The 18,475-nt window shown below is 37.6% G+C and overlaps 1 protein-coding gene across 2 annotated transcripts in view; it reads right to left on the bottom strand.

The window, feature by feature from the left end:
* Positions 1–18,475, bottom strand: part of Nup205 (nucleoporin 205) — a 71,048-nt gene that overhangs the window by 46,198 nt on the left and 6,375 nt on the right. For both annotated transcript variants that reach the window (XM_090333362.1, XM_090333363.1), the window contains exons 3-14: positions 15,795–15,966; positions 13,285–13,429; positions 12,291–12,450; positions 11,040–11,268; positions 10,003–10,167; positions 7,311–7,486; positions 5,042–5,158; positions 4,739–4,876; positions 3,673–3,823; positions 2,762–2,967; positions 1,378–1,560; positions 218–268 (exon numbers count right to left, since the gene is read on the bottom strand). In XM_090333362.1, coding sequence (XP_090189488.1) covers positions 218–268; positions 1,378–1,560; positions 2,762–2,967; positions 3,673–3,823; positions 4,739–4,876; positions 5,042–5,158; positions 7,311–7,486; positions 10,003–10,167; positions 11,040–11,268; positions 12,291–12,450; positions 13,285–13,429; positions 15,795–15,966 — 1,893 coding nt within the window. The remainder of the gene's footprint in view (positions 1–217; positions 269–1,377; positions 1,561–2,761; positions 2,968–3,672; positions 3,824–4,738; positions 4,877–5,041; positions 5,159–7,310; positions 7,487–10,002; positions 10,168–11,039; positions 11,269–12,290; positions 12,451–13,284; positions 13,430–15,794; positions 15,967–18,475) is intronic.

Genomic DNA, 18,475 nt, shown 5'->3' with positions numbered 1-18,475 from the left:
TAGTTTTCCTGTAAGATCCTTCTCCAACTCTGGAACATTAAGCATTTGATTATTTTCATGAACAGTTTCACCTCCATTTAAACACTAATTAGGAAACCTTTTAGATGTAAATACATTAAATTTGCTAGGCTAACAGTAGTTTATAATCTTTTTATTTCACATGTGTGAATGAATATAGTCTCTAAATGCAGCCTCCAAATCAAAATGAAAACCTTACCTCAATCCCAATTGCTTGCCTCTGGCTTGGAACTCTGACGGTCTGCAGTATCTTAAAATTAAAAAAAACATGTCAGAAATATTCCTTATACATCACTGAGCAGTAAATGGTTTTGCATACACAGCTCAGGCACCACATCTGGAGCTCTTACTCATCTCACAATGTCCATCAGAAATGACAAGAGTTCCTGACAGACTTCTATTAGTAATCCTCACAGATTCACACAGGATTTTCAACTGGAAATGGGTCAATTCTAGGAACACACAATCTGCTCTTTTCAGAGAACTTCCTCTTGGACATTCTGGAATGAATCTTAAAAAGGAGTTACAGGATAAAACCTCAAATGTTCAAAGTCCGTGAGACTCTTATCTCCAATTAACCACCAGAAAATGGGAAGTGGCACTGTGTCTCAAGGGGTAGGGTGGTAGCCTTGAGCTGAAGAGCTCAGGGAGAGTGCTTAGGTCCAGAGTTCAAGTTCCACCACCAACAAAAAAAATTCCAAGTCTACATTTAAATTCATTGAGACATCAAATATCTTGTAAGCCATCTTTTTCCTCTGCCATGTCAGCATAAAGTACAATCTGTAAGTATGCAGAAATGAAAAATTCCTGCTATCCCAACTCTAATTTTGCTCAAAGTTGATGGTCTTGGCAGTAAGTCTTCATGACTATGAATAATAAAAAGTACTTTGCTGCTGTTAAAATGCCCATGCAAATTTAGTAAACAGCTGGATGTTTGTGCCCTTTACAGAGGAAAAAAAAAACATTTCTAGTGATAATGTACAATAGATATTCTACTCTCCTAGTCTGGGGCACACTGAGCATAGGAAAAGGGGAAAAAAGAAAACAGACACAGCCTACATTTAGTAAATACAAACGACTTCTAAACACTTTCATCAGCCTGGTCTGAAAGAGTAGAAGAAATCTGTCTAGCCAGTACTATCTTACAGATTTTCAAAAATAAGTTCTAACAGACTTGTCTGAAAAACCAATCTCTGGTAGCCCAGTGACACTGTCAAGTAAGCCAAAAGAAAAACCTAGGCATATTAGTTTTTAATGCTATGCTTTGTTGCCAAACTTTCTAGCTGGGAAGTGTATGGTATATTTAAGTATTACCAAGCTCCTTCCCAAGTAATGCAATGAGGAAGTTCCTAACACTACCTGAGTATATTCCAAGGACTGCCAGAGGGACGCCGCAACTTCAGGAGACTTCCCAAAAGCCGCCAGTGTCTTCAGCAGCTCGGCCTTGAGAACAGGGGGAATGCTGCACTGCAGAAGGCCCAGAATAACCACTACAGGTGTCCACTGGGGATGCTCACAGAGTGCCAAGCGGGCATTTTCACTCTGAGAATGGATTATAGAAAGAACGTTTTAAAGCCTCTCTGATATGATATACTGTTATAAAATGTATTTTCTAAAATAATAACAATGCAAAAATAGTTATCAAGAATCACTTCATTTTAATTCAATGAGATAATTACCCACTTGACATTTTGATTATTAATAAATTTAAAGCGTGATTAAGAAATGCAAGAAGCTAAAAGACAATTCTCTTATCTTTCAGAGATGCTAGACCAAGTAACTTAAATTTGCTCTAGTGGACACAGAAACAACTAAATGAATTTCTAAATTGGGAAAGTTGTAATGAAAATGTTTTCCAAAGATTAATTTGGTTAGAGCCAGGTAAACAGCTTTATGCAGAGTGAAGAAAAATTCTTAAGTAACTTCTTTTTAATTAAAACTATACTTTATGTATACACATATACCCCAACATACACACCTGATTCTACCTTATGCTAGAACACCTAGAAAGATACACAGACTACAACTCGCTCACACTGGCTCTTCTGACTTTCTTTAAAATTTAGTCTATTATTTTCATATGTAAGGTAATACTAATGAAGCCAGGTATGGTGGCTCACGCCTGTAATCCTACTCAGGAGGCAGAGATCTAAGGATCGCTGTTCAAAGCCAGCTGGGGACTAAAGTACATGAGACTCGTATCTCAAATTAAACACCAGAAAACTGGAAGTGACGTTGTGGCTCAACCTTGTAGAGCAATAGCCTTGAGCTGAAGAGCTCAGGGACAGCATCCAAGCCCAGAGGACAGCCTTATGACTGGAGAGGGGAAAAAAAAAATTAAAAGATTATACAAATCAGGGCCAGGAGTTTGGCCTAGTGGTTAAAGTGCTTGCCTAGCATGCATGAAGACCCGGGTTCAATTCCTTGGTACCACATACATAGAAAAAAGCTGGAAGTGGTGCTGAGGCTCAAGTGGTAGAGCTCTAGCCTTGAGAAAGTCCAAGGACAGTGCTCAAGCCCTGAGCTCAAGCTCAGGACTGGCCAAAAAAAAAAAAAAAAAGATTATACAAATCAGTGGAGTATATAATTTATACGTGCTAGAGATTAAGAAAATAAAGAACTTGAGAACAAAATGCTATATATGTACTAAATTTATCAGACATAAACTTTAAGCATTAAAAAATGCTTAATATGCCACTGTGCTAGAATATAAACAAAATTATGCCATGGATGAGTTACCTACCCAAGTAATGATGGTAGATGTAAGCTGCAAAAAAGCTATCAGTCCATCTTGCTCCTTCTGGGTGATGCCACGTGAAGGGAGGTGGCGGTACTGCACACTGTCTGCACTTGGAAGATCCTTCCGGAGGTGTTCATGATAAAGCATCAAGGAGTGAAAGAAATGCTCCCAGGAAACAGGACTGCCACCTGCTCCCTGAATATTCTCAACTGTCAACAAAAGCAACACAAAAAGCCAAGCGGTGGTACCTTATACCTACTCAGGAGGCTAAAAGCTGAGGATTGCCGTTCAAAGCCTGCCCGGGAAGAAAAATCCACGGGAATGGCCGATTAAGCACCAAAATTTCCAATTTACTACCAAATTAGCCACCAAAAAGGCCAGAAGTGGGATCACAGCTCAGGTGACTCAACATTAGCCTTGAGCAAAAAGAATCTCAGAAACAGTACCTCAGGAACAGGTCCTAAGTTCAATCCCCATGACGAGCACAAAACAAAAAAGGGGAATGAATGGCCAACCCCTCCCAAACTATGATACTATGATTAAGGCATCACTATGCTTAAAGCCATCTATCATAAAACAAATTACAGGGGCCGGGAGTTTGGCTAGTGGTTAAAGTGCTTGCCTAGCATGCATGAAGACCTGGGTTCAATTCCTCGGTACCACATACATAGTAAAAAGCCGGAAGTGGTGCTGAGGCTCAAGTGGTAGAGCTCTAGCCTTGAGAAAGTCCAAGGAAAATGCTCAGGCCCTGAGCATAAACCCAGGACTGGCAAAAAAAAAAAAAAAAAAAAAAAAAAAAAAAAAAATTTTATAGATCCAGTAGAACTCAGCATGAATAACAAATACTCTTCACGAGGCAGTGGAATAGTGATCTCGAGATTGCAATAACAACTTAAAACCAACATTTTCCTTACCATGACTACTACCATTGACTTTGAGCAGACTGAAACAGTAGTGGGCACACTGAGGTCCATTGGCCAAGCCCTGGAGCATTTTCAAGTAAGGAATATAAATAGTTGGAGGCAAGAGGTCACCCATTTGCCTAACAAACTTTGATAAGACAACCTGAAATTAAGAAAAACAAGTAGTTTACATAAAATCTATACTAACTTTTAGGCAACATGGACTAGTAACTAGTAATGCCTCTATATGAACTATATATAAATTAAATGCTGATTTAACCCTTGCAAATGCAAAATTAACAGGCATTTTATATAGGAAAATTTGTTTTAAAGCCTGTCATGAGCAATTTAATGTGATTACAGAATACTTTTTGAGGGGCCGGGAGTTTGGCCTAGTGGTTAAAGTGCTTGCCTAGCATGCACGAAGACCCGGGTTCAATTCCTTGGTACCACATACATAGACAAAAGCTGGAAATGGTGCTGAGGCTCAAGTGGTAGAGTGCTAGCCTTGAGAAAGTCCAAGGACAGGGCTCAGGCCCTGAGCTCAAGCCCAGGACTGGCAAAAAAAAAAACCATACAGAATACTTTTTGAATATACAGTTTTCCAAATATTTCAATGTCACAACAAGACTACACACATTTTAAAATATCTAAGAGAGCTAAAGGTATTTAAGATACTTACTCATTCAAAATTAGCCAGCAGATTCAAAGGCATACTTTAATGCCAGAATAAACAAAAAGCAGTATAATTAGTATGAAGATCTTGAACTCAGGGTCTGGGCACTGTCCTTGGGTTTTCTCAAGGCTCCTCTACCACTTGAGCTACAGCACCACTTCTGGCTTTTTCTGCGTATGTGGTACCTAGAAATCCGACCCAGAGCTTTATGTGCTTTGCTAACACTCATATCATTAGGCCACACTCCCTGCCCAGTTTCAAGCTTTTCTAAGTCAAAAGGAAACATGTATAATTCTCGAGGTTAGAGAGTGCTCATCTAACAGCAATAACATCTGAAAATAACATTTTCAACTTTCATGTTTACCAGACCGGAGTACAGAAGGAGAAAGCCTAAAAGTTTACCTGGCGTTGAGGGGGTCTCTGATGAGCCACCCCCAGATAAGAGCCCATGATAGTGGGAGTCTGCAAAGGCTCAGAGGGACACCAATATTCTAGGGCAAGCTCCAAATGAAAGGGATTTTTTTTATATAGTTCACCAATCTGTAAAAAAAAAAACAAAGGCTGTTGAGGACATACTGGTAATGAAACAAATTGCTTAAATAAAAGATGTATTGAATTCCCTTGTGAATATAAAGTACAAGGAATAAAATTTCCTAAAGTAAAAGCAAATGGAAAGATGAGAAAATACCCGGTAAAATGACTTACCAAGAGCATTAAGTGTTCCAGATCCCTTCTAAGTGAAATAGGAGGGTCATTACCCATCTGCACACTCATGTGAATTATTCGTGCATCTTCATCTGCACGATTCTTCAGCTGTTTCACCTATTCAGCACACATGATTTAATATGTAAATATCATATATGTGTACTAGTAACAATGAAATCAGGAAATAAGCAACTGTCTTAAAGTAATTTCATCCAAGGAAAACATACTTTTAATACCTATTTAGCTTTAGTGACTTAAAAAATAGGTTAAGAATTTTACTTCAATATTATTACCAGTAATCTATAATATTTAAAAACTTCAGCCAGGTACTAGTGACTCATGGCTGAAATCTTAGCTACTCAGGAGGCTGAGATCTGAGGATTAGAGTTCAAAGCCAGTTCAGGCAAAAAGAGCTATGAGACTGTTATTCCCAATTAACCACCAGAAAACCACACATGGCACTGTAGCTCTAAGTAGTAGAGCCATGTTCAAACCTGACCAAAAAAAAAAACTTAAATAAATATAAAACTTCAAGAAATATCCCATATATATATATACACGTATATATATGTACACGTACGTACATACACGTGTACACACACACACACACACACACACACACACACACAGAGTCCAATAACTAAGGGTTGGTAATATGTAGGCACTCGAAATCATTTGATCTGGCCTTGAAAAATAAACTATAAGCAGGACTCAAAATTCAATAAACCCAGCTTTTTTCACAGCAACATAAACATCTATTCTAGCTAAAATCACACACCAAATAGCTCTTGCAGAAAAGTTTTCCACTCATGAAACAATTATCAGAAAAATGAGATTTTTTTTCCCACTGTACCTCTTCAAATCATGAATTCAGTTGTCCCTTGGTAGACATGGAGGATTAGTTACACCCACCACCCTTCATGGGCACCAAAATGATATATTCTCAAATCTCTTTTTTAAAATTACATGCTGGTGTATCTATGATATACTAACCCTTAGCCTAATTTTGATTATGTTCTAAAAACTAAGTGCCAGTGATTGTGTATAGAGATTCCCTTCTTGAACACTTGTTTGTTACACATGTCATTTGAAATATGATGTAAAAATCAATGTTAATAAATTCTTTAATAAAAAATAAATAACATGCTGGCCACTCAAGATGCTAAGGCAGGAAGGTTATTATTTCAAGGCTAGCCTGGACCACACAGCAAGTTGTAGGCCACACAATATGATCTGTCTCAATAGTAAATTAGTAGCATCTTGTTAAATTGAACCTATACATATCTTCCCACATGCTTTACATCACCTCTAGATCAATAGCTAATACAATGCAAATCTTGCATAAATTGCGATACTGCTATTTAAAGAATGAGGAGGGAAAAGTCTATAAATGTTCAATTAGACACAATTTTTTTCCTAATATTTTCCATTGAAGGTGTGGTGAATCAGCAGTGTGGAGCCGATGGACAAAGAAGACTAATTAAATAAGCACAGATCTTTAAGAGGCATGGAGTTAGTAGTTTTCTACCCAGAGAAACATTTTCATTTCCTTACTACTTCTTTATTATAAACCATTTATAATGTCAGCTATTCTTCTAAATAGCTTCTCAGATAATGGAATTTTATGTTATTTCTTTTCTTTTTTTTCTGTTGGTCATGGGGCTTGAACTCTGGGCCTGGATGCTATCCCTGAGCTCTTCAGCTAATGGGTACCACTCTATCCCTTGAGCCCCACTGCCACTCCCGGTTTTCTAAAGGTTAACTGGAGGTAAGATTCTCAGTCTTTAGAGCCTGAGCTGGCTTTGAACCGCAATCCTCAGATCTCACCTTCCTGTGTTGCTAGGGTTATAGGTGTGGGCCACTGCTCCCAGCTTTATTTCTTTTTTATAAACTACAAGCTGTAATTATAATGTGCTACTTTGAAATTTTAGATTACATTAAAAGATTTAGTTTCTAAAACATATAGTCAACAAATTAGTTGAAAATTATTTTTTAAAATGCTTCCATTAATTTTTTTTCCTTTTTTTTTCCCCCTTTTTTTTTCCTTTTTGCCAATCCTAAGGCTTGAACTCAGGGCCTGAGACCTGTCCTTGGGTGCTCTCAAGGATAGAGCTCTACCACTTGAGCCACAGCACCAATTCCAGCTTTTTCTATATATGTGGTACTGAGGAAAACCTGGGTCTTCATGCATGCTAGGCAAGCACTCTACCACTAGACCATGCTACTGTCTCAACTCCTATTTTTATTAGATCTATATTGAGACACTTACCTTCATTGGCATGAGTGCAAGGAAATCTGTGATAAGGTTATGGGTTCTTCTGATATAAAATTCTTCTTGATAGAAGTTTTCGGACACTACTACAGATTCAGTGAGGAACAAGAAAACATTGTCTGCAATTGCAAGCTCTGCCATGGCCTCATCTGCTTCTGTGAATTCAGCCAGAGCTGGAAAGGAAGGAAGGAAGGAAGGGAGGGAGGGAGGGAGGGAGAAAAAGCAGAGGATGTCTTTAAGTTACATTGGATTTTGGATTTTATGCTTCCCAAACTTCTAGTGTATTATGTATAAAAACAAACCATAAAAGTACATTAGACTTCTTGAACACTTGTTTGTTAAACATGTCATTTGAAATATGATATAAAAAATCAGTATTAAGAAATTCTTTAATAAAAAAGTACATTAGAAAAACATGAGTGATGGAGAATATTTTAGAGATGTGTAATGTTAACAGATGTTGTTAGAACTACTAACAAAACATTAACATATTAAAATGATGCTAAGGCTTTAATCCCAATGAATTCTAGTAGAAAAATTAAAAAAAAAAAACACTTCAATCAGTAAAGACCAGAAACCTAAACATGATGAATTAAGTAACTATTACTTTGATAACCAAGTAGCTAAAACCTTAACCATACTTGCAACTTTTTATATACTTTACTTGGAAATTTTTGAACAGCTATATATCAACAGACAAAATTAACATCCACAGGCCCATCATTTCACTTTAGTACTATTAATTTATTTAAATGTTTCCTCCACTCCACCCATACTGACATTTTAACTTTATTTTTTTCTTTTGCCAGTCTTGGGGATTGAACTCAGGGCCAGAGCACTGTCCTTGGGCTTTATTCAAGGGTGGTACATAGCAACACTCCCAACTTTTCTATACATGTGACACTAAGGGATCGAACCCAAGTCTTTGTGAATGCTAGGCAAGCACTCTACCACTAGGCCAAAGTCTGGGTCCTGACATTTTAACATTTGCCTATTAAGTATGTCAATATGAAACTCAAAAATAAGCCAGGCACAGTGGTTCACACCTATAATCCTAGCTACTCCAGAGGCTGAGGTCTGAGGATCACTGTTCAAGCCAGCCCAAGCACTAAAGTCCATGAGACTTCAATTAACCACCAGAAAACCGGAAGTGCTGCTGTGGCTCACAGGGTAGGCTTGAGCTGAAGAGTTCAGAGGCAACACAGACTCAGAGTTCAAGTCCCACCACAACAAAAGAAAAAAACAAAACTCAAAAAGATACGTAAGATAATGTTTTATTTCATAAACTAATATGTATCTATGATATACAAACCCTTAACCTAATTTTGATTATGTTCTAAAAACTAAGTGCTGGTGATTATATATAGATTCCCTTCTTAAACATGTCATTTGAAATATGATGTAAAAATCAATGTTAATAAACTCTTTAATTAAAAAAAGATACGTAAGAAACAAACCATATAAATACACAAAATACCATTATCAGCTTCTAAAAATAAGTTCTCAGTTTCAAATATGCACAACTAATAATCACATTTACAACTTTCATAAATGCCATGTAAGGTTTTTTTTAATTTTTTGTCATCTACTTGCTTGAATCAAGATTCAAATAAGGTATATAAGACATATAAAACAAAAGCTGCAATAACTGCCCCATCTACAGACTTCCATACATCTTTGCTTTCCCCTTACTAAATAAAAAGTTTTTTGTCACACAGGTTTTCCCACAATGTGGTCCGACACTGCATTCCTCAGTACCACATATATAGAAAAAAACCGGAAGTGGTGCTGAGGTTCAAGCAGTAGAGCTCTAGCCTTGATACAAGTGCTCAGACCCTGAGCTCATGCCAGGACTGGCAAAAAAATAAATAAATAAATAAATAAAAAAGAGTATTTCAGTCAGAATAGTAGTGAAATAAAGAAAAGTAGAAAAGAGTATATAGGACTGATGAACAGAAATTGTATACGAATGTAAAAATCTAATTGTTTAATTAGTTGCTTTTTTTTTTTTTCGGTTGGTTGTGAGGCTTAGACTCTGGGCCTGGGCACTGTCCCTGAGCTCTTCAGCTCAAGGCTACCATCCTACCCTGGGCATGGGCATTGTCCATAACCTCTTCAGCTTAAGGCTAATGCCCTACCCCTTGAGCCAAGGGGCCACTTCTGGTTTTCTAATGGTTAACTGGAGATACATGTCTCAAAGACTTTGGTGCCTAGGCTGGCTTGAACAGTGATCCTCAGACCTCAGCCTCTGGAGTAGCTAGGATTACAGGCCTGAGCCACCTTACCCAGCCTAGTTGCATATTTTTTAATGAAGTGTTCAAAGAAAGACTTCTAATATAAAGCAAGATTTCTGAAAACCCCTCAGAAACAGCTGATACTAGTGAACAAAATGTTTTGCAATTACACAGTTGATAAGATCCTGGATAAGAATCTGTTGATACCTACTAAGACTAAAAAACAAAAAAATTATAAATGAATGAATCAGTGAGGGAATGAATGAACTCTTACTATGCGGTTAAGAGATTTCTCACTAGATTCAAAAAAGAGAATTTATGTACTTTCTTTTCAGATAAGGAAAAATGTGTTTATTGCACGACCAAGTTACAAAATTTCATGTCTAATTTCCCCTCTAAATTTCCCCTCTGACTACTGATACACTGTTTCTTAAGCACAACAATCTATACTTTACCTGTCACATCAGGTAACTGAGATATTCCCCTCAAAGCCAGTGCCCAGGCAAGTCTAACAGTAGCTTGAAGACCAGGCAGTTTCCAAGGCTGAGAGTCCTGAAGACGAGAGTGAATTGTTGCAATGTACTGCCTCTCAGTCAATAGTGGAAGCTGTTGAATCACATCTGAAAACATAAGAACAGACCACAACCCCAAAAGTGCATAAATTTTCACTTCTGATACAAGGGATTAATGTCTGAAGGTGAGAAAATCTGAACCATTTTAAGTAAGTAACATCAATGTTTGACATATCATAAAGGACATAATTAATCAGTATTGTTCACATAAAACAAAGAAATGAACAATACTTATATTTTAAGTAACAGATTATTTTCAAAGTCTAATACGAACTAGAAAAAAGAGCCATCCATTTTCTCCAGAAGTACTGAAATACAAATAACTGCTATCTAATGATCAAAAACACGGATTTCAAAGAAATGATAAATCATAGATGAAACACTACCAAAATCAGTTAACATTCTATGTTCTCCTGAAAATTTTCAAAATGTGAATGGTAAAGAAATAAGCAATTACAGTAAATTAGGCTTATGTAATTTACAAATATGTTATATAATCTTTAACATATCCAATTGCAAATGCTTAAAAAAATTTCATATGAGCAAGTAATAGAAATTTTGTTTGTATTACTTAAAATCTGAGTCTCAAACATTAGATAAACAAACCTTCCATCACTGAGCGACATTCCTAATGTTAAATATGATATTTTGACGAAATACTCAAAACAGGGATAAACATACACACAAGAACAAAACAGACCATTGTAAATTTTAGCAATTAAAATACTGCCCTTCTTAAATGTTACCTCCACAATTTAGAATCTGATTTTTAGAAGTAAATGTATGGTATAGAAAACACTTATAATCTCAGCACTTAGGTGGCTGAGGCAGAAGCATTTCTAGTTCAATACTGATCTGGGAAACATAGCAAGGCCTGTCTTAAAGAAATAAGAAGTATTAAAAAATATAAAATTCAGTACCATCTCGTTCTTCGGTGCTTTGCTCAACAAAACTGATATCAAAACAGTACAGAAGAGCCATAAGAAGAGCCAGATTCACAGCATCCAGTGAGCCATTAGCCTCAACTGTCACTCTTTCCAAATGTCCAATTAGGAGAAGAGTATCATCTTTGCCTAATGGAGACTGGCAAGCCCAGGCAAAAAGACTTTCTGCCAGAGACTGCCTACACTCCTTAATGAGATCAGAAACCTAGAAATGAAAATATGATGATCAGTGCAAATAAATCACAGTGAAGCCCAGTAACATAAAATGAAAATTACTGCCAGGCGCTGCTAGCTCACACCTGTAATCCTAGCTACTCAGAATGCTCAGATTTGAAGATCATAGCTCAAAGTCAGCTGGGACAGTAAAGTCGATGCAATTTATCTCCAATTAAGCAACAAAAAGCTGGAAGTTGAGCTGTGGCTCAGTGGTCCAGCACTAGCCTTGAGCACAAAGCTGAAGGACAGCACCCAGGCCTTGAATTCAAGCCCCAAGACCTTCACAGACCAAAAACAAACAAACAAACAAAAACTACCTTAGTAGTGCCGGGAGTTTGGCCTAGTGGTAGAGTCTTTCCTAGCATGCACAAAGACCCAGGTTCGATTCCTCAGAACCACATAAATAGAAAAAAGAAAAGAAAAACTACCTTATTAATCCTAAAGCAATAAACCTATCCCTATCTAAATTACCTATTATCTCATCTCTGGAATTCTAAAAAATTCTATTTCTAATTCTTCATGCTTAAATTACTTAAGAAATTAGGTGACTAATTCCTAAAGAATTCATTTCAAGAAAAAAGTTATCGTGGTACATAAATGACCATATATACAACTGCCAATCCATTTCAGACATGGTCACCACATACTCTGAAGCACAGCTTCTTGTGTATGTGATAAGAACATTCTTTTTTTCCTTTTTTGTGCCGCTTGTATTTGAACCTAGATTTTGTGATTGCTAGGCAGGCATTCTACCCCTTGCACGTGTCTCATGTTTTAGACAACAATTTTCCTAACTATGTTTCCAATGCAGCTTCTATCAGAGATAACATACCTAAATTAAAATGGAAATCTAGCAAAAGTTTTGCCCAGATTGGCATTGAACTACAATTCTCCCTTAGGAAGTAAAGACCTCCTGAGTAGCTGGAATTATAGGTGTGAAAAACTGCATTTGGTCAGCTGACACGGTTGTTCTAAGATTTGAAAAGGACAACACATGAAATGATATCTTGCCTCTTTACGATGTTTCTCACTGCCCAATCCTCTCTCTCGCTGCAGTTTCTCAAATTCATTATTCACATCAATCTGTGACAACAGAGTAAGGACTTTATAAGTCAACCCCTGCTCCATCAGTTCATCTGTAAAGCGTGTTGTCATGGAGACCAGCTCAGGACTGTAATGAAAAAGAAATTTTAAAAAACTACATTGAACAATGCTTACACTTCCTTACAATAACTGACCTATCAAATTCTTTTGACAATAACACATTATTGAAAACAACAAGGATAAAATGCATTATATGTTTTTTTTTCCTTTCTAGGTCATTAAGGTTTAAAAAGTTTCTAAATAGAATTACTTAGCTGCAAACAAAATAAAGCGGGTTTAAATTATGTCATTCCTTGGGGCCGGGAGTTTGGCCTAGTGGTAGAGTGCTTGCCTAGCATGCATGAAAACCCGGGTTCAATTCCTCGGTACCACATACATAGAAAAAAGCCAGAAGTGGTGCTGAGGCTCAAGTGGTAGAGCTCTAGCCTTGAGAAAGTCCAAGGACATGCTCAGGCCCTGAGCTCAAGCCCAGAACTGGCAAAAAAAAAAAAAAAAAAAAAAAATTATGTCATTCCTTATAGAATAAAGGAGTTTATTACTCAGCTTACATTAAATATTTCAATGAAATGATATATATGAAGTAGAATTCTTTGTTATTTCTTTTCTTTTCTTTTTTGTCATCAGCGTGGGGCTTGAACTCTGGGCCTGGTGCTGTCCCTGAGCTCTTCAGCTCAAGGCTATACCGCCTTACCCCTTGAGCCACAACACCACTTCCGGTTTTCTAGAAGTTTATCTGAAGACAACAGTCTTATGGACTTTAGTGCCGGGCTGGCTTTGAAAAGTGATCCTCAGATCTCAGCCTTCTGAGTAGCTAGGATTACAGGCGTGAGCCACCACAACTAGCTTCTTTGTTATTTCTAAAGTTGCAATTCTTCTGTGAAGTCCTAAAAAGCCAACAGACCTGAGTTCTAGAGTCCATGTCTTTCCTCGTCTAGACTGTACCAAGGCTTTCAGAGAATTTGAAATACACCGTTTTCCATCCCAATATAAAAGAACAGCTACTAATCCTCTGGTGAGACCAGGAAAATGTGGCTGTTGGTGCTCTCCTAGGAAAGAAAATTGAGAAATAATTGAATAAATAACCACAAATGCATTTAGGATTAGGCAGAAATCCCCCTATCAGTACCCTGTTCAAAGAATCACAGGATCTCAGTTTAGGGAACCCTATGGTCTGGTCCTTTTCTTTCCCCATCCACTGATTCCTTCCTGTCACAACAGACTCACGGGGCCATCCAACCCATGCCCAAATGAACACTAGCAGCAACATGAAGCTTTCCAACCCACTCACTCGCCATTACCTCTCTTATTTAAGCACACTATGTTGCCTCTTTTTGCCTATTGTTACCCAATTTTATTCAGTGCTCATTTTATTTTCATTTACATGAAATCTTTCAAATATCTGGAAGCTTCTCTACCTAGTCCTCTCTGAAACTAATCTTTTTTTCAATTCAAGTTCCCTCATCCTTTTAATTGGCTCTTACTTGAAGTTTTACTTGGTCTTAGCATTCCTTTCCTAGTTTCAGTATGAGTCCTCCTTCCCCAATCACCGCTCCACTGTACTTACTCCCTTCAACGTCCTGAGTTCATCCTCTTGCTTTTCCCTCCTAGACAGCTATTCCTTCTGCTTGATGTTGTTTGTCCTAACAATGCCCTATTGTACCTGACAGATGGCTTCTCCTTATGCAACACCTACTTCAGTATCTTTGTAAAGACATCTAATCCCCTCGCTACTGACCGTCACTAAATAATACACAAACTTGAATACAGTGAGTTGCCAAAATTATTTGCACATCTTTTTAAGTTAGTAGACTCTGTGCGCCTTTATTCATCTTTCTGTTCACAGTGGTTGTTATAGAAGAAATATTCATTAAGTCCAAAGTTAAAATTCTTGAGTTGGGCTGGGAATGTGGCTTAGTGGTAGAGTGCTTTTTACCTAACACTCAAAATTCCTCAATACACATAAACAAAAAAGGAAAGAAGTGGCTCTGTGGCTCAAAAGAAACTCATAGACAGTGCCCAAGCCCTGAGTTCAAGCCTCTGAACAAAAAAAAAAAATCTGAGTTAACATACTCCTTCCAGAAAGGAAAACTTTCTTCCTCATTCTGTTAAGTCAAATAAGATACACATAGTTACATGGTATCTTTAACCACTTTTGTTCAACTAAAACATCTCTATTTTCTTCAAATACATCCTCTGTAAAACCAAAAATTAATTTCAAAGTTATTCTTTCAACGTTACTGTTTTTTGTTGTTGTTGGTCATGGGACTTGAGCTAGGCCCGGGCCCTGTCCCTGAGCTCTTCAGCTCAAGGCTACCACCCTACCTTTGAGCCAAGCCCCACTTCCCATTTTCTAGTAGTTAATTGGAGATAAGAGTCTCTGGTCCTCTTGTGTCCGGGCTTTCTTTGAACCTTGATCCTCAGATCTCAGCCTCCTAAGTAGTTAAGATTACAGGCATGCCAAAGTTACTCTTCTTTATCAACAATTTCCCATTGTCATTAGAATACAATCCAATTAACTTTCATGGCCTACAATACCCAGTATAATCTTGATTTCCTTCTACACACATTGCCTATCCCCCTCATTCATGATGCCCTAGCCCAAATATCTTTTTCCGCTACAAGGCTTTGCCCTGTCAGGAACACCCTTCCCCAACAGGGCTGAATAGCTGGTTACTTTCACCATGAAGAGCTTAGCACAAATGTCTCTATCTCAGAAAGGCCTTCCTCAAATACTCAACTAGATTTACATCAGCTAGATCTCACCTATGTACCACTGCCTTAATTCTTGCTCTTTCTGGGAGTCAATTATTGAGTTTCTCATTTTTTGCCTAGTCATTAATTATCTGAATCATGCCCTCCAAGACTTTCTACCAATGTCTGGCAAGGTATGATTTTGTACTACAAAACTCCAGAGATGAATTTACTTTTAAGTTAACAAGTAAAAGGCTACCTCCCTTAAAGCAGATAATTAACAACTCTGTTCATTAGGCTATCACCTCTACTCTCATCAAAAGTAAACAAAAGGAAATAATAATTTTGATTACAGCTTTGTCAGATGAACTACATCCTTAAAAATGTTTTGAATTTGCCAGGCGCCTATAATCCTAGCTACTCAGAAGACTGAGCCCTGAGGATCATGGTTCAAAGCCAGTCTGGGCACAAAAGTCTGTGAGACTCTTATCTCCAATTAACCACCAGAAAATTGGAAGTAGGGCTGTGGCTCAAGTGGTAGAATGCTAGCCTTGAGCTGAAGAGCTCAGCGACAGCATCCAAGCCCAGAGTTTAAGCCTCACAACCAACTCAAAAAAAAAACTTTTTTTAAAAATTTAAACCATCTAGTATTTTAAACTACGAGTGCATATGAGTATAATTCTGCACTCCCTTAACTGTTTCAGTTAAATGTCAACCTACCAGCAAGGAGAAGCTCCACAGCTGCCAATTCTCCAATATCAAAAAGGTCGCTGAGAATAAAGGCTTCTTTAATGAGCTGTTCAGGAAGAAGTCGGGTTCCCTGTTGACCCTGGATGGCAACTCCCTCTGTACTGGCTTTCTGGACCTTCTCATGCTGTTGAACATTCTTTGGCTAGAATGATAAAACTCTAATCAAGTAATGAAAATAATACATCAGAGATAAGGTCTAAAGCAATGCCTTCAGCATTTACGCATGATAATTCAGTCTAGGCCAAACTGAAGTACTTCATATCACTTGATCTAAAAATGGACTTTTATGAAGTAACATCTTGTATTGCCTTTAGCTTTTTAACCCTACCACTACCTTCTCAACAAACTGTTTTTGCTAAACAGAACTACAAAATTTAGAGAACACATTAAAATTTTTTTAAATACACACAAAATAGCTTTCTATGTTTCAACTTTCTAAGAAACTTGTCCAATTATACACCTGAGAAAGAAAAAATTTAAGTTCTTCAAATTCCAACAAACGGGCATAGTAATTACTGAATTACTCAGAGTGGTCTTGTTTCCTAAAAGATTTTTTCCACTCAAGTATTTAATAATTGAATCAAGTGCCAGTTTCTCAAGTCTATAATCCTAGCTACTCAGAAGGCAAAGAGCCAGCCCAGGTAGAAATATCCAGGAGACCCTTAGCTCCAATTAACCAGCAAAAAATAGAAAGTGAAGTTATGTCTCAAGTAGTAATGAGCTAGCATGGAGCAAAATAAGCTAAGCTAAGTGTGAGCATCAGGCCCTGGGTTTAAGCCCCAATACCAGCACAAAAAGTCTTCAGTATATAATATATAGTATAGAATTATCTGATAGATTACAAATCTGCTCCTGAGCTCTTTTGCTTAAGGTTAGCATTCTACCACTTGAGTCACAGTACTACTTCCTAGAGTTTTGTTTTTGTTTTTGTTTTTGCCAGTCCTGGGGCTTAAACTCAGGGCCTGGGTACTGTCCTTGAGCTTTCTCAAAGCTAGAGTGCTACCACTTAAGCCATAGCACCACTTCTGGTTTTTCTGTGTATGTAGTACCAAGTAATAGAACCCAGGGCTTCATGTGTGCTAGGCAAGAATTCTACCACTAGACTAAACTCCTGTCCCCCTAGATGTTTTGTTAAAGAGGCTGTGTAGGTCATTTAACCTAGTTCCTCTACTACAGATTAGAAAATGACACCCAACTAAGTCAGATAACTCATCCTAGTCATACAACTCAAGTGGGAGGATCAAGACTAGAACTCAATTCTACTGGCTCCCTAGCTCCTTTCTTCTAAAGGACAAAAAAGCTAAAAAGCAAAAAGCAATTTCTTATAACACAATCCTGACATCATTCCTAGAAGATTATTTATATATAAAAGAATTGCCAGGGCTGAAAGTTTGGCCTGGTGATAGAGTGCCCACCTAGCATGTACAAAGTCATGGGTTAGATTCCTCGGTACCACATATACAGAAAAAGCCAGAAGTAGTGCTGTGGTTTAAGTGGCAGGGTGCTAGCCTTGAGCAAAAAGTCTCCAAGGACAGTGCCCAAGCCCTGAGTTTAAGCCCCAGGACTGGCAAAAATAAAAGAAAAAAACTGTCAACTAGTAAGAAAAGGGTATTCAAATTTGAATCTTGTACTCACTATTCCTTGTTACAAAGGATTTTAAGATACAGGGATTAGTGACACACAATAAGAAGTTACAGTGTATCTGAAAATAATTTTCCCAAATTGAGGCTTTTGTGTCCGGTTTTGTTTTGGTTGTTTGGGGGTGATAGAATTTAGTTACAGGGGTTGGGAGTTTGGCCTAGTGGTAGAGTGCTTGCCTAGCATGCACAAAGACCCAGGTTTGATTCCTTCGTACCACATACATAGAAAAAAAAAGCAGAAAGTGGTGCTCAGGTTCAAGAGGTAGAGCTCTAGCCTTGGGAAAGTCCAAGTACAGTGCTCAGGCCCTGAGCTCAAGCCCAAGACTAACAAAAAAAAAAAAAAAAAAAAACAGAATTTAGTTACATATCAATTCTCCTGCCTCTACCCCCCCAGTCCTGGGATTATATGCATGTATCACCATACCTGGCTAAAGTGTCTTATCCATTGTTACTCAGAATTTTAGTGTACTTACTAGCATTTTTAAACTATAGTCAATTTCACAAATCATCATCAAGTATTATGAAGTTCGCCCTTGAATATTATTAAGTCTATGTCTTATAAATTCAACAGGCCAGGTGCAGTGTATAACTCATGTAATCTTAGCCATTCCGGAGACTAAGAGAGCTGAAGATTGTGGTTCAAAGCCAGCATGGGCAGAAAAGTCTGTGAAATTCATCTACAATTAACTATCAGAAAACCAGAAGTGGAGCTGTAGCTCAAAGTGGTAAAGCACTAGTCTTGAGCAAAAGAGCTCAGAGATACCACCCAGGATAAATCCTATAGAGAACATGAAAAAAGTGACATTGTTCACGATGAATTATACTTATAACCTGACATATGAAACTGAAACTTCTCTGTACTACTTCATGATTAGGAAGAAAAAATGATAACTGCTCCCAGGAAAAATTAATTTTCAAAGAAAACTGAATCACTGGAATAGTTCAAACAACAAAATTTATACTTATATGCATTAAAAGTTTACTTGCTCTTTCAAACACTTAGAAGAAAAA

The sequence above is a fragment of the Megascapheus bottae genome, chromosome 5 (assembly GCF_031878675.1).
Source record: "Megascapheus bottae isolate mThoBot1 chromosome 5, mThoBot2.hap1, whole genome shotgun sequence".
NCBI lineage: Eukaryota > Metazoa > Chordata > Mammalia > Rodentia > Geomyidae > Megascapheus > Megascapheus bottae.
Note: the sequence above shows the minus strand (reverse complement) of the source record. Positions and strands in the feature narration are given on the sequence as shown.